This window comes from Crocuta crocuta, unplaced genomic scaffold (assembly GCF_008692635.1).
Source record: "Crocuta crocuta isolate KB4526 unplaced genomic scaffold, BGI_CrCroc_1.0 scaffold133, whole genome shotgun sequence".
In the NCBI taxonomy this organism is placed as follows: Eukaryota; Metazoa; Chordata; class Mammalia; order Carnivora; family Hyaenidae; genus Crocuta; species Crocuta crocuta.
Window position 1 is genome coordinate 5,886,574 of NW_027529438.1, and position 15,673 is coordinate 5,902,246.

General features: G+C 45.3%; 2 protein-coding genes across 2 annotated transcripts; both read left to right on the plus strand.

The window, feature by feature from the left end:
• Positions 1-1,023: 1,023 nt before the first annotated feature.
• LOC144228193 (olfactory receptor 6N2-like) lies at positions 1,024-1,968 on the plus strand. Its single transcript, XM_077760000.1, has one exon. It carries the CDS (start codon positions 1,024-1,026, stop codon positions 1,966-1,968), a length of 945 nt encoding a protein of 314 aa, XP_077616126.1.
• A 7,024-nt stretch (positions 1,969-8,992) lies between these two features.
• On the plus strand, positions 8,993-9,937 carry LOC144228223 (olfactory receptor 6N2-like). Its single transcript, XM_077760028.1, has one exon. The coding sequence runs from the start codon at positions 8,993-8,995 to the stop codon at positions 9,935-9,937; it is 945 nt and encodes a 314-aa protein (XP_077616154.1).
• The last annotated feature ends 5,736 nt before the right edge of the window (positions 9,938-15,673 follow it).

Below are 15,673 nucleotides of genomic sequence, written 5' to 3' on the forward strand. Positions count from 1 at the left end.
GGCTGGGACGGGACGACAGGGGTGAGTCTGGTGAAAGCAGAGGACCAGGAGAGGGCATTGATCTTTCCTAGGGGAGGCTTGTTAGGATGAAGGCTGTGGGAGGAGAACTCTGGGGAAGTTAGTGTAGATCACCTACCTCCACCCTCATCCCAAAACCATTTTTCAGGGACTTTAGGGAACCATAAATTTTTTGTGTTGTCAGAGTCTTAGAAAACATCTGATCAACACTGTTTTTTTGTTTATTTTAGGGAAGTTGAGGGTATGTGAGGAGAAGCTCAGCTCAGTGTCATTGGCGGTCAGCGACAGAGCATGTGTCCAAACCAAATCTCGATGATTCAGACAAAGCTCTTCTTTTTATACTATAAGACTTCTTGCTTGGGACTTTTGACCTTATTGTTTTCCTCTCTGAGAGTTTCCAGTGCATGTCTCCTGTGGAGATCACATTTCAAAAGACATGGTGGGTCGGCTAAAGGAGGTACCATTGGGCACTGCGGACTTCAGCAGTTGTCGGGGACTGTTGTCAGACCACCTACATCTCCGCCATTTCCCAATTCTCCTTCTAGCACTATGGGAACAGTCTATAAACTCTAGTGGGGCTTCCTCAAAGAGGCCCCGGCAGTCACCTTTAGGAGATGACTTCTTTCTTCTGCACAGCTCAGTTTGCTGGTTGTTTCATCATTGGAAACTATAGGAAGGACAGAGGTAGGAATTTTCCTATCTCCTATTTCCTGATGGGGAACTAGGGACCAAATCCAGGTGTCTGAGTCTGTAGAACCCAATATTATAAATTAGAGGATTGAACTGCAATCTCGAGCCTTGGTTTCTAGTTCTAGCCCTGTCAACCACAGATTCTATGATGTAAGTCCAACCACTTCTGCCCTTGGGAGTGCATTTTCTCTGTTGCCAAGGGAGTAGCATTGGTTACACAATGCCAAGTTCCTACTAGGCGCTCACACTTAGTGTTCTTGGCACTAGGAAGATTCTTTGGAAGACAGGAAGGCCCTGAGGTACTTCCTACGAATCATGGCTCAGCTCAACCACACATGGGCCCAGAGTTTCATCCTTGCTGGTTTCAGTGCCTCAGGAACCCTGCGACCCCTTGCCTTCCTGGGGACCCTGTGCATCTATCTCCTCACGCTGGCTGGGAACCTGTTCATCATTGTCCTGGTCCGGGCAGATGCCGGACTGTCCACACCCATGTACTTCTTCATCGGGGTCCTCTCCTTCCTGGAGCTCTGGTACGTCAGCGCCACGGTGCCCACGCTGCTGCACACCTGGCTCCGTGGGCGCTCAGCCGTCTCGGCGGCGGCGTGCTTCCTCCAGCTGTATGTCTTCCACTCCCTGGGCATGACAGAGTGCCATCTGCTGGGCCTCATGGCTCTGGACCGCTACCTGGCCATCTGTCGCCCGCTCCACTACCATGCACTCATGAGCAGAAAGGTACGGTGCTGGCTGGCAGGGGCCACTTGGGTGGCGGGCTTCTCAGCGGCGCTGGTGCCGGCCGGCCTCACGGCCACTCTGCCCTTCTGTTTGAGAGAGGTGGCCCACTACTTCTGTGACCTGGCACCGCTGATGCGGTTGGCGTGTGTGGACACTGGCTGGCATGCTCGAGTGCATGGGGCAGTGATTGGTGTGGCCACTGGCTGCAACTTCGTGCTCATTTTGGGACTCTACGGGGGTATCCTGAGGGCTGTGCTGAAGCTGCCTTCGGCTGCCAGCCGGGCCAAGGCCTTCTCCACCTGCTCTTCCCACATGACCGTGGTGGCCCTCTTTTATGCCTCTGCCTTCGCGGTCTATGTGGGGCCACCTGGGAGCCGCTCTGAAGGCACAGACAAGTGTATTGCCTTGGTGTATGCCCTTCTCACTCCTTTCCTCAACCCCATCATCTACACCCTTCGCAACAAGGAAGTAAGGGAGGCCGTGAAGAGGGTTACTGTCAGGATCAGGGTTATTCTGAAGGGACCCTGATGTGCTCTGTTGCCAGAGCTCAGCTGCTTGGCCACAGGGGAGCCAGCTGGTTGATTAGTCAGTCATCTGGTCAGAGTTCAAGTACAGACCAGTGAATGAATCCATCAGATTATTTGTCAAACGTGCTGCAGATACCCACTCAGGGGGACATATCTGGGTTAATCAGATGTGGAACATGTGGGGGGAAGGGAGGTGTATCTTCGATTCCATTCCAATCTGATGGGGGAGAAATGGCACAGAGGAAAAAGGAAAAAACAAAGGGCTCAAAGCAAATGCTTTTGCTGAACTTCCAACCTGGGGAGACAGAGCAACACTGAACAGAAAATATCTAAAGTTAAGTGGAGGGGGTTGTCCAGAAGAAAGGGTGGGAGAGTGTAAAACAGGAGCCCGAAGCTATGGCTCCCAGGCGTGGTGGTGAGCACAGGTGGCGGGAGGGGAGGTGTGGGCTGTCGGGTGGGTGCGGGCAACTCAGTGGGGGAAGAACACCCCCCACCTCTGGGGCAGAAGGCTGGAAGCTGCACTTTACAGTGTGTTCTTTGGGGAAAGAGAGCGGTGGTGACGACGAAGGTATTGTCTAGTTCTCACCCAATGTCATGGACCATTCTGGAGAAAGGATCTGCAGCCATGCTAAAGAAACAGAAACAGAAACAAAAACCATGTGGCAAACAAAGAGCTTTGCAAGTCTTGGATACTAAGCATTCACGTGCAAAGTCAAAAACAGGTTGAAAGAAATAGGGTCACATTCTGTGCCTTCTTCCCCTCAACTTTCCCTCCCACCACCCCTCCCTCCATGCACATGTCCTTTGCTGAGCAGTCTAAAAAGTTAATGCTCAGGTTCAACCTCTGGATTCTGGTTACATGTGGATTGAAGGTCCAATGCCTGCCAACGCATGTCAGAGGGTTAGTGAGAGACGGGGCCTAAATTTTGGCAGAGACAAGGCCACTGTATGAATCTTTAATACCCTATTTTTCATTTTTATACAAGTAACTACTAAAAATCTCATGCCAATTATTTTTGGTATGTCTGTGCTATGCCAGACCACAGTGATAGCTGCTCTCATATATACATATTTAACCTTTGTACCATCCCTCTAAAGAAGGAAGAATCATCCAATATTTATATGAGGAAGACAGTAAGATTTCTGGACTGCTGTGAAGAGACATGGACCCTACCTGGGTCTGTGGTTCTGTGGGGTCAGTGGGTCCACCCTGGCGGGCATGACCTTGGCGAGATACACGGTCCCATACTTTCTGTGTGAGTGCGTGGCGGTTCACATCCCCTCCTGATTACGGAGCTTCAATTCCATGATTACGACACTGCTTAGAGAGGGCAGGGCCCGAGCAAGGCCCCTGTGGGTCAGAGCTGCACATCCAACACGGAGAGGGGAAGGTGTCGGTCCAAATCCCCCGTTTTGCTGTTTTTTTAACTGTGTCAAAAAAAAAAAAAACACAGACAAAAAAAGTAACTTCTTTTTTGTTTTCCTTAAAAAATTCTATAACCAAGAGTTCTAAAGATTAAGTGAAATGACACATTCTAAGTGTTCAGTACCTAACTTAGCCTTATTAGTCTAGAGGCAGGCCAGGATTAGAGCACGGGCTTTCCCAATTATCTGCCTGGGCTGGACATTAATTCTCCCATTTACTTGCTGTGTGACCTGCAGAATGCACTTACCTTCCCTGTGCCTCCGCTTCCGGATCTGCAAAACGAAGACTCTACTAGAACTTCTAAGTGCTGTAGGAACAGCTATTGTTACCACTTCAGAGGTTCCCCACCTACCTATCTGCAGTGGAAATTTTTTTCCGTGAGAATTGGTAACATTCCAAGCGAGGCATCTTTGGACCTACGTGTTCCAAGTCAACTCTGCAAGTCCGTGCTGCCTCCCTAAACGCAACGCGGAGCACTCCGTTCTGTTGTGTTTTACTTCTCTGCTCTGGTCTTTTCTCTCCTCTTGCACCTTTTTTCACTCACTCAGCTCTTGTTGCTGGTGCGGGTGTGGACACAGCTTTGTTCTCTGCGGTGGCAGCCCCAGAGAGTGGCTGGAGGCTGCTTGCCTTTGCAGTGGCTTGGGTCACGTTAATTAATAGCCCCCCAGGATCCCATCTCCCATATTTCCCGGTGCATTTGGGGGCTCACAAAACTGTTTTGGAGACAAGCAGTTAACAACTCAAGGCAGCATCATTGATTTCTAGCTCAGGGCTCTGTATTAGATGATTTATGAGCAAATCAATGAATAACTGGATGAACTCTTGAGAGTCCCAGGAGCGTCATAGAGACTGAGCACCCCTCTTTTAATCGCAGAGGGAGACAGGGTCTTACTTACATATCTCCACAGCTCCAAACTTCCCTTACCTTCATTTTATCATCTTTCCCCTCTTGCAACCTTGGGTCCTTCCTTCTACAACATAAAGTTTGGATCATCCTTAGTGCTCTTTCCCCACTGATACAAAGAACTGGGGTGCCGAGTAGCTGACTCCTACCCCTCACACCTGCCCTTTGAGTGGTCATGTGGGGCCCAAAGGGGCTGGGGTCCCAGCCTGGCTGCCTCTGGCAGAAACCTAAGGGTTTTCTATAGATAGCCTCACTTTTTTTTTTTTTTTTTAATTTTTGAGACAGAGAGAGACAGAGCATGAGTCGGGGAGGGGTAGAGAGAGAGGGAGACCGAGAATCTGAAACAGGCTCTAGGCTCTGAGCTGTCAGCACAGAACCCAGTGTGGGGCTCAAACCCACAAACCGTGTGATCATGACCTGAGCTGAAGTTGGACGCTTAACCAACTGAGCCACCCAGGCACCCCCAGATAGCATCACTTTTAATGTGTGCCATGATGTGAAAAAAATGATTGAGAAACAATGCCTGACTGGGGTGAGTGCTCAAGGTAAAGCCCGACTTTGTCCCCTTCTCCCTTGGTGACATCTGGATAGGACTGTGGCAGGAGATACCATGAGAACAAGCCAGAACTTATACCCTAACCAGGCTACCGGCTCTGTACCGGCATCAAAGCTAATGTTCTAGCAGGCAGAGGTTTGCCGTACCAGCTAAATGCATCTGATAGCAAAGGAGGTGTTATTAATAACTACCCTGGAATATCAGGTATAATAAACCAGAGATGTCTGCAGGCAAACAAGGACAAATGACCGTAGCACAGCATTGACGTAACAAGCTTTTTTAATATATAATTTTTTTCTTGAACAAATAATTATTCCCAAAGGGTTAAAAAATCAAAACAGTCTAAAAGAAGAGAAGACTTGCTACCCCAACTTCTGAACCCATCTTTTCCTTTCTATTCCTCATCCCCCTGCTGATAGGAGACCACTTATAACATTTGCCCTGTAGGATTAGTGTTTCTATATGCAATCCCAGAAGATGAAAATATTTTATAATCTCTGATTCTGAAGCATAAGACCCCGTACTATATATTTCATTCCACCCTTTGCTTTCCTTTTTCTTAATGAGAAATCTCAGAGCTCTTTCCATTTCTTTGTAGAGAATGCTTTCTCATTAAAAAAATATATTTAGTTTTGGGAGAGAGAGAGAGAGGAAGGAGCAGAGAGAGAGGGAGACAGAGAATTCCAAGCAAACTCCACACTGTCAGTGCAGAGCCTGGACTTGGGGCTCAAACCCATGAACCATGAGATCATGACCTGAGCTGAAGCCTGAGCTGAAGCCAAGAGTTAGACACTCAACTGACTGAGCCACCCAGGCACTCCTGCTTTCCCGTTTTACCCATTGTGTATTTTATCTGTCTGGTCCTCTGTTGAAGGACACTTGGGTTGTTCCAATATCTGCCCATTAAATACAGAACAGCAGGGATAATCTTGTATATATTTCACTTCCCATATGTGCATATGCATTCCCAGGAATGCAGCTCCTGGGCCATAGTGTACATATTGCATGTGAGAATGCACATAGTACAGGTTAAGTATTCCTAAATTTTCCTTAAAAGGGATTATGCCATTAGTCTTCCTCCAGCAGTGGATGAAGGTTTTTTTCCCACAGCAATGTCTATAAGGTGTGCTTCTAATCATTGGACCTTTGTAAATATGAAAATTTAAAAATAAGATCCCATTGTAGTTTCATTTTTTTGAGAGAGAGAGAGAGAGAGAGGGAGATGAGTTGGGGTGGGACAGAGAGTGAGGGAGACACAGAATCCGAAGCAGGCTCCAGACTCTGAAATGTCAGCACAGAGCCTGACACAGGGCTCAAACCATGAATTGTGAGATCATGACTTAAGCCAAAATCAAGACGGACGCTTGACCGATTGAGCCACCCAGTTGCCCCTGTTTACCTCTAATTTCTAATAAATATATACTTTTTCCAAATACAAACAATGATACTGTGAATCTTTGAACACATCGAACCCTACTTTTTTCACTTATGTTTTAAGCATAAATAATTTTAGATGTCATCTTCCTCCCCAAATCATGAATGACTTTATAGAGGCATGAGGTCTTGTGTCTTTCTCTTGTTCCATTCCTGATACAGAATAAATGCCAGGAAGTCACTCTACAAAAAGGATATAAAGGAGAAAAAACAGTTTTCTTGAGTTGGCCTGTACTTAGAAGCCTTCGGTCCTTTAATATATATTTTTATTTTTACACGACTGATTCCAGATAATTTCTACAAGTCTTTGTTTAGGTAGTTGCATCACACTGACAGCCTTCTAATCTACTCAGTTAAGGCCAAGACATCTGGGTGTACAACTGGACACAGCAAAATAAGGAAGGAAATCTGTTTCAAACCAATACCAATGTGACGTGATACTGAGACTGCAAAAAATAAGAATTAACGTGACATCTCTGGGTACAGCACAATTATTAATCTATATATACCCATGAAATGAGGGTACCACTGAAGAGTCCTTTGGTATCTGGGATTGTGGAGGGTGTAGTGATTTAGGAAGAGGGCGGGTGTAACTCCCTATCCTGGAGAAAGTTCCATATTTCACATCAAGTGGGATATGGGCTCAATGGTGGCTGAACCTGAATGAGACTCTCTGATTGTCCAAATACTTGAGATTTTTCCCCCCAAAGAGACACCTCCATTCCCGGAATTACATTAGTACTCTCAAAGGCCAATATCTTCTTTTTGCTCAAAAATCTTCAGCTCTCCTGTAGGAAGCTTCTCCGATTGGGTCTTATAACATTCAACGATTCCCTCCATTTCAGTGTTGATGTACTTGTTCATCTTCGATGGTTACCTCTTTACCTTAAATTTAATTTAGCAATTATTTTGTCCCCACCTTTGATTTTAAAAAATAAGCACATTTGGATTTATGAATGATTCTAGTGCATTATTTTCAATAGATATATGCTTTTATTCTATTATTGCTCTGAATTCCATATTTATTCAAGTATATACTCACAGATAGTGCACAATTGAGATCAGAGTTCAGATGCTAATCCCAGGGCTTTTGATGAAAATATTGAGGATATGAATATAAATGAAAGTAATCATGAAAGTGTTGATAAGCCTCATGAGGAACTCCTGGGTAATCATAATGGAGACTGTGGGTAGCCATACTGGTAATGGAGACTTTGAACATGCAGTTAGAGCAGTGTGTTAGTTGTTTAACAAACCATGACTGAAACAATGAATAATCATAGGTGGCACAACAAATGTGATAATATGGTGGTGGTGATGTTGGGCACAGAAATGATAGTAGTGTCTAAACTGACTACACTCATATGGTGCCAAGTGGTCAGAAAGAGCAGCTGATTGAGGAATCTCTTTGCAAGGAGAGTTTTGAAAAGGTAAAACTTCTGGGGTGGTCAAGACGTTACTGTCCATGTGTGCCCACGATTATGTGAGATGGGTCATCTATCCTTGGAGAAAGCTCCCGGAACTTGCCAACAATGGATTCCAGAGCCTGACACTCAGGGTTGCAGGGCTGAGAAAAACTGTTTGAGAAACAGAGTGGATCTGCTTCACTTTCCTGTGCCCCACTTTCTGCCCCAGAGGAACACCTTGGGGAGAGCTAGTCATACCTAGAAACCCCAGGGAGCACACAGCAAGGAGCCCCAGAGAGGCCAACATGTCCAGGAACATGAGATATAAGTAGGACAGAGCTAGGGTGTAGGTTGTTGGAGGAGAATTCTGGGGATGTTAGTGTAGATCACCTACTTCCACTTTCTCCCCAAAACCATTTTTCAGTAGCATTAGAGGACCGCAGGCCACCAAAGCTACAAAGACACCTACTTAAACTTTTTCATTTTAGAGAAGAGGAAGTTGAGGTAAAGAAAGCAGAAATGGCCAGGCTCAATGTTCATTTTGAGTTAGTGGCAACGCAAGTTCAGAGCGCCAGTTCCAAAGGAGAATGAGTTTTATCTTATGCTACAGCTCTTCTACACCCCTACCATAGAGTCCTGACTTCATTGGTTCATAGGCACCTGCCTTAGGGACTTCCTGGTGCAGAATTCTCCCTGCGGCCCTTCCTTAAAATGCACCATGTCTACTCACTGATTCCTCGTCTGGCCTTACCATTCTGAGCTTTGGGGCTCTTCCTAAAAGACTCCCATTTCTCTCTTCTCTCACTGTTTCCTCTTCTAGCTCTTACTGAGAATATTCCTGAATTCCAGAGGGGCTACTCCAGGGAGACTCAGCAGGCACAATGAGAACGGAGATGTTCCCTTCTTCCACAGTTCAGCACAACTGACTGTTGGATATGGGGATGCAGGTGTTGATTCTTTAAAGAATTGAAGGATGTTTCATTTGGACCATAAGGGGCTGAGTGTGAGGACTCCTGGTGGGGTATGTGAGAGGAAATACTGGAATCTGACTCTAGGGTCACATTCTATCCCCCCAGAAAAACACTTGGATATACAGCAGAAAGCTGGACCTCTCTCTAACTGTCAGCAAGACTGAGATGCAAACCTCTTCAACATTCTGAAAAGTGAGGGGTTGAAAAGTGATCTTACAACATTTATGTCGTTTTCAGGTTTATTCATTCTATACTTTTAGCTCTGGGGAGATTTTTCAAGAAGCAAAATTCTGAAGCAGTTAATCTTCTGTCTTTGCCCCAAAGAATCATGGCTCAGCTCAACCACACATGGGCCCAGAGTTTCATCCTTGCTGGTTTCAGTGCCTCAGGAACCCTGCGACCCCTTGCCTTCCTGGGGACCCTGTGCATCTATCTCCTCACGCTGGCTGGGAACCTGTTCATCATTGTCCTGGTCCGGGCAGATGCCGGACTGTCCACACCCATGTACTTCTTCATCGGGGTCCTCTCCTTCCTGGAGCTCTGGTACGTCAGCGCCACGGTGCCCACGCTGCTGCACACCTGGCTCCGTGGGCGCTCAGCCGTCTCGGCGGCGGCGTGCTTCCTCCAGCTGTATGTCTTCCACTCCCTGGGCATGACAGAGTGCCATCTGCTGGGCGTCATGGCGCTGGACCGCTACCTGGCCATCTGTCGCCCGCTCCACTACCACGCACTCATGAGCAGAAAGGTACGGTGCTGGCTGGCAGGGGCCACTTGGGTGGCGGGCTTCTCAGCGGCGCTGGTGCCGGCCGGCCTCACGGCTACTCTGCCCTTCTGTTTGAGAGAGGTGGCCCACTACTTCTGTGACCTGGCACCGCTGATGCGGTTGGCGTGTGTGGACACGGGCTGGCACGCTCGAGTGCATATTACAGTCATTGGCATGATCAATGCATGCAATCTTGTGCTCATTTTGGGACTCTATGGAGGTATCCTGAGGGCTGTGCTGAAGCTGCCCTCAGCTCTCAGCCGGGCCAAAGCCTTCTCCACTTGCTTCTCCCACATGACTGTGGTGGCACTATTCTTTGGCTCTGCCTTTGTTGTCTATATGGGGCCACCTGGGAGGCGCTCTGAAGGCACAGACAAGCATATCGCCTTGGTGTACACCCTTTTCACTCCTTTCTTCAACCCCATTATTTATAGTCTTCGTAACAAGGAGGTGAAGGAGGCTGTCAGGAGTGTCACCCAGAGGATTAGGGCTCTGTTGAAGGGACACTGAGGATCTATGGAGTCATTTGGTGACTGTAGGATTCAGTTGGCTAGTCACTCAATCAATCAGATAATTGTTTCAAATGCACTGTATATTCCACTGGATTTAAATTTCAATGGATATTCAAACACCCTGCATATTTCAAAAACTCTGTATATTCAAACAGGCGATGCCTTGGATTGAAGCAAACTGAGACAGTTGTAGAGGTCAAACCAACATGGCCTCTGAACCCTTTACTATCCAATATGGGTGAAAAGACACATGTTATAAAAAGTAACCAAAAGTAAGGATGCAGGTGCAGGTATTTAGGTAGACTTAGAACTTAGAAATGGAACTATGTTTGAGAAGGTTGGGAAAAACAAAATCTGACTGTAGGATTCCTCCAAGATGGGATCCTGGAGGAGCATGAAGAAAGGAGAAAAAGAAGGCCAGCAGATGAAAAGGGAAAGAGCTTCTCAGGCACATGTTTAGATGGGGATTGGGAAACCATGGGAAGGGGGCTCGAACAAGTGTGGGGCTCCACGTTCCTGGAAAATCCTGCAGTACAAGAGTGTTTAAAGCTGGAACTGAGAATTTATTCCACAAAGGGGAAGATCGAGAATTAGAGATGAGGGTGTTGGGGGTGCTGGTGGTTAAAAGCGAGTTATAGGAATATGTCCTGCAGTGTGGATTTGGAATCATCAGTTAGTCATTTGGGCAACAACACTGGAGTCCTTTGAGTACAAAGCTAGCTCTGGGAACCAAGAGGAGATAATAAAAATGGAGGCACAATTTATGTTTTAAGAGAGTTTATAGTTTTGTTTGTAAGAGTCAGTCCTCCTTCCCTCTCCCCCACCCCCCACACACACCACCACCACCACCAGTGACATTGACTAATATCAAGAAATAGATGTTTCCTTTTTTGCTTTTTGTTCTCTGTGTATCTGCGGTGGTGGGAGGTCATGAAGTTAGGAAGCGGTGGCAGGACTGGCAGAAAAGGACTGAGGGAAAATAAAGTAGCTTCACAGTTGTTGATCCTGATAAATTCCCCAAGCCTCAGACTGTGGAATCCTAATCCCCTGGGTACCTAGTTGGGACTTCTCTGAAAGTTCCCTTCAGACCAGACATGGAACCGTAGGATCCGCATTGGAGATGCCTTGTCTCAAGATAACATGGCAACATCTCTACTGAAAATACAGAAAGAAAATTTATTCTCCAAATAATTCTTCTGGGAAGCATTTTTAGAAATGATAAAATAAATGAGTTTTGGGTTTCTTGGTTTTTTCCTAATGATGTTGAGATACTTTATTTTTAAGGCAAAGATGACTTGGTGTTTACTTTAACTTATTTTACTGGAAGGAAAAATAAGATCACGACCTGAGCCAAAACTGAGAGTCAGATACTTAATGAACTGAGCCACCCAGGTGCCTCTGGAGTTTCCATTTCCATTTCTTAAATGGAGATGGACCGTCCAACTTGAGGTTTTTCCAGCACCAATGTAGCCTTGGCTTTAGGTCAATTTTCCCTGACCATCCAGCCCAGATCTGGACTACAGTCTCTGCTCTGACCTTTGAGGGAGTCCTGAGTAAAGAGAAACCCATTTTAATATTATTAAAGCATGAAAGCAAATCTTATGGGGAATAACAGCAGCAATAGCAGCAGCAGAACTCAAACTGTCCCCAGTCAAAGTGATGGTTGTTTTCTTGTGCGAGTGGACTGGGGCAGGGAGAGGCTTGTACAGGTAAGACAAGTGGACTAGGTTCAAGTCCAGGTTAAGCCAACACAGAATTTATGAAGACCAACTTGGAGCAGACACCATCTGCAAGTAGATGAAAGCCACCAGGAAGTCCCTGAATCACTGAACTTCTGAGTTGGGGGCAGTAGGGGCTATGAAGCCAGATGGCCCAACTCCTCTGCCTTTATGGAAAATAAAAATGAAGTCAGTAGGTGGGAAATCACCTACCCACGGTTACGTGGGAACGGAGAAACAGGCTGGGAGTGGAACAGTTCTAAGGGTTTCTAACTCTTCTCACTATATCCCTAGGCCACATGGCCTCTAAGTGGCCTTGCTGATCTGAAGCAGAAAGTCTGTGGCCCTGAGTGAGCACCACCCAGCAGGAGAAGGGGTGGTGGTGCAAAGTTGGTGTGTCATGGCGGTCTGTGGGGCAGCCTCCTTGTCTCTCCCACTGAGCAACTGTCACTTACAGAGAACGTGGCCTGCCACAGGGTGTACAAGGCTTTCTGCTGCCATTTCTCCTTTGCCTGCCAGAGGAAAGAGTAGTTTCCATCCTTCCCGAAGCCTTCCTGAGCTCCTGCCTAACTCCATAGTCTCTTATGCAGACACACCATTCATACTAGACTAGGTCGTGTCCGTTTTCTCATTAAATTCCCCACAGCAGGAAAATGGATGAATCAGTTAGTAGATGAAGAATCTGAACTCACGTCAAAAATGAGCAAAAAGAAAGAACAACATTTAACAAAACAGACTCTGGTTGTGCTGACTGAGTCTTCGCTTTCTCTGCCGTTCCTGCTGTCTGTGTGAACTCAGAAGTGACTTTTCACTTAAATGTAGGCTAGTTGCAGAAAATACTTTTAAACATTATTTACATGAAACAGCAGAGTCATCACTGGAAAAATATTTTGCTCTCTACAGTCATAAAGGCCTAAAAATAAGAAATTATAGGTAATGTCTCCAGGTCTCTGCTTCACTTAGTGAACAAGTCACAACATTTCTGAGCTTTCCCAAACACGGGGGCATTGACTAGCCATGGGATAAATGAGCCTCAACAAGTCACCTGGAATCTTCTCATAACCACAAATAATGAACTTTATCTTAGTGAGACTGTGCATCCAACAACTACTTAAATGAGAAACTTGAAGGTAAGACCTGGCAATTTGTGTTTCAACAAACTTCAGGATAATTCGGAGCAAGGTCAAGTCAGAACCACTGATCTGATATGATTGGTGAAATTGGAGGATGATGTGGTCATGTGTGCCCCAGCCTTTCGCTCTGCTCCTGTCCTTGGGAGCTGCCCACCCAGTTTGCATGTTCTCCCTGCCATGGAGTAGAAGAGAACTGTTCTCATGGAGGAAGTCCAGTAATCAGATGGGGGACCTATAAGAAAAATGATTACACCCACTGTCAAAGTAAGATATTTGAAGGCCCTCCCCTGAGTAGATAATACACCAGGCTGATAAATCATAAGTAAATATATAAACCATTTAATGATAACAATTAACACAATCCACCCACTGAAGGCACATGAAATACAGATCAACTTCAAGCATGCATGAATTAAGTACCTGCCAGGCTGTAAAATAAGGCACACTAAAGTTGTATACCCTTTGTTCTGAAGATCAAATGTATAGCACGGGGACCATAGTTAACGATACCTTATTGTATATTTGAAATTTGCTAAGAGAGCTCTCCAGAGTTCTTGCCACAGAGAAGAAGAAGAAGAAGAAGAAGAAGAAGAAGAAGAAGAAGAAGAAGAAGAAGAAGAAGAAGAAGAAGAAAAGAGAGTAGTAAGTATGTGAGGTGATGGATATTTAATTAGCTTGATTATGGCCATCATTTCACAGTGACTACTCCATTATCCATGGCTTCAGTAAGCCGTGGTCAACTGCGGTCTAGAAGCAGAGGATCCTCCCTCTGACATATCTTCATAAGGTCAGTAGTAGCATGACGCTGTGTCACAATGCCTGCGTCTTTCACCTCCTTCATCTCATCACGTAGCCATTTTATCATCTCACATCCTCACAAGAAGGAGGAGGGTAAGTGCAGAACAGTCAGGTGTTTTGAGAGCAAGAGAGATAGAAACCACACTCATGGGGCGCCTGGGTGGCTCAGTCAGTTGACTGACTTTGGCTCAGGTCATGATCTCACAGTCTGTGGGCTTGAGCCCCGCATCGGGCTCTGTGCTGACAGCTCAGAGCCTAGAGCCTGTTTCAATTCTGTGTCTCCCTCTCTCTCTGCCCCTCCCCCACTGTCTCTCAAAATAAAATAAAGACATAAAAAAAAAAGAAACCACACTCATATAATTTTTATCACAGTATATTCTTATAATTGTTCTATTTTATTATTAGCTGTTATTGCTAATCTCTTACTGTGCCTAATTTATAAATCAAACTTGGTCCTAGGTATTGTGTATAAGAAGAAATATAATAATGCACCTGTAGTTTCAGGCACCCACTGGGGGTCTTGGAACATAATACCTGCAGATGAGAAGGAGCTATTGCATTTGTAAACCCAAATGTCAAGTTGTACACCTTAAAGATATACAATTTCTATTTCTCAATCATATGTTGATAAAGCTGAAAATAAGTGAAAATAAAATAAGCCTCAACATAGTTAAGAGAGTTAATATTATATAGATTGGTTTTTATTTTTTTAATTTCTTTTTAATTTGAGAGAGAGAGAGAGAGAGAAAGTGCACGTGAGAGTGAGGGAGGGAGCAGAGGGAGAGAGAGACAGAATCTTAAGCAGACTCCATGCTCAGCACAGGGCCCTATGCAGAGCTCCATCCTACTACCCTAGGATTATGACCTGAGCCAAAATCAGGAATGGGACACCCAACCAAATGAGCCACCCAGGTGCCCCAATAGACTGGTTTTTAAATCATAACATAATTTATTTTGTAATAAATAACAAATGATCTCATCATGGTTTGTAAGTTGGAGCCCCAAGTTGAGAGAGAGAGGGAGAGAGAGAGAGAGAGAGTGAGCAGGAAGGGGCAGAGAGAGAGAGAGAGAGGGAAAAAGAGAGAACCCCAAGCAGGCTCCATACTGTCAGTGCACAGCCTGACATGGGGCTTGCACTCATGAACTATGAGATCATGACCTGAGCCAAAATCAAGAGTCAGACTCAACCTACTGAGCCACCCAGGTGCCCCAGGGAACCCTTTCCTTAATTCATACAATGAACAGTAATTGAATGCCTACTTTGTACAAAAAGAAAAATACCAGGCACTGAATGATAGTGTTAAACAAACTTGGTCTCTGTCTTCACTGACTTCATAATTTATTGGTAAAAAGAGAGAAATAAGCATATAAATCAATAATTAAAATGTATGCTATGAAAAAAATCTCCTGGTTGCAATGACAAAATAAAGGTTGGAAGATAAGGTGTCTACATAACATGGTCAGGTAGGACTTCTTTGAAAAAGAGACATTAAGGTAGAGACCAAAGAATGAGGAGGTGCTACCTTGGAGGAGGAGACAGAAGGAACAACAGTGGGATTTTGTTGTAGAACATTCCAAGCAGAGGCTAATGGGATTCAAAAACTTAGGGGATGTAGCTGATTTCTATTGTTGTGTGGAATCTTTGTAGCCTTGTTGCTGTTTTCAGTGAGCAAGGCAGTGACAAACTCAAGCCCATTTGGGAAAGAGTGACTGGTATGTTGAAGGACCTTGACATACATGTAGCTTAGTCAGAAGTTCTTCAGCTGGAAGAAAAGATAATCAAGGCAGAACATCAAAGCTTCACTCTAGTATTTGTGAAATTAGAGTTGTAGGGGCTCCAGAAGGTCACTTCAGGGCCAATGTGTGGGAGTGACAAGGATGACTTTCAGATTCAGTTCATGGAAACTAAAGTTTTAACAATTCAGATTGGTACTTTTATTTTGTAAGAAGTCAAACTCCTCAATAGGGAAATTATAAATTAACGTTGGAAACACTAGACAGGAAAATGGTATAATGGCAGGGAAGGAAAGAAACTTAAAGTATATGGATCACCTTTAGGTACTTTTATACTCTGCCTTTTATGTG

Bases quoted from the DNA above. Each gene is read 5' to 3' on its own strand.
- LOC144228193 (XM_077760000.1), top strand. From the start codon at position 1,024: ATGGCTCAGCTCAACCACACATGGGCCCAGAGTTTCATCCTTGCTGGT.
- LOC144228223 (XM_077760028.1), top strand. From the start codon at position 8,993: ATGGCTCAGCTCAACCACACATGGGCCCAGAGTTTCATCCTTGCTGGT.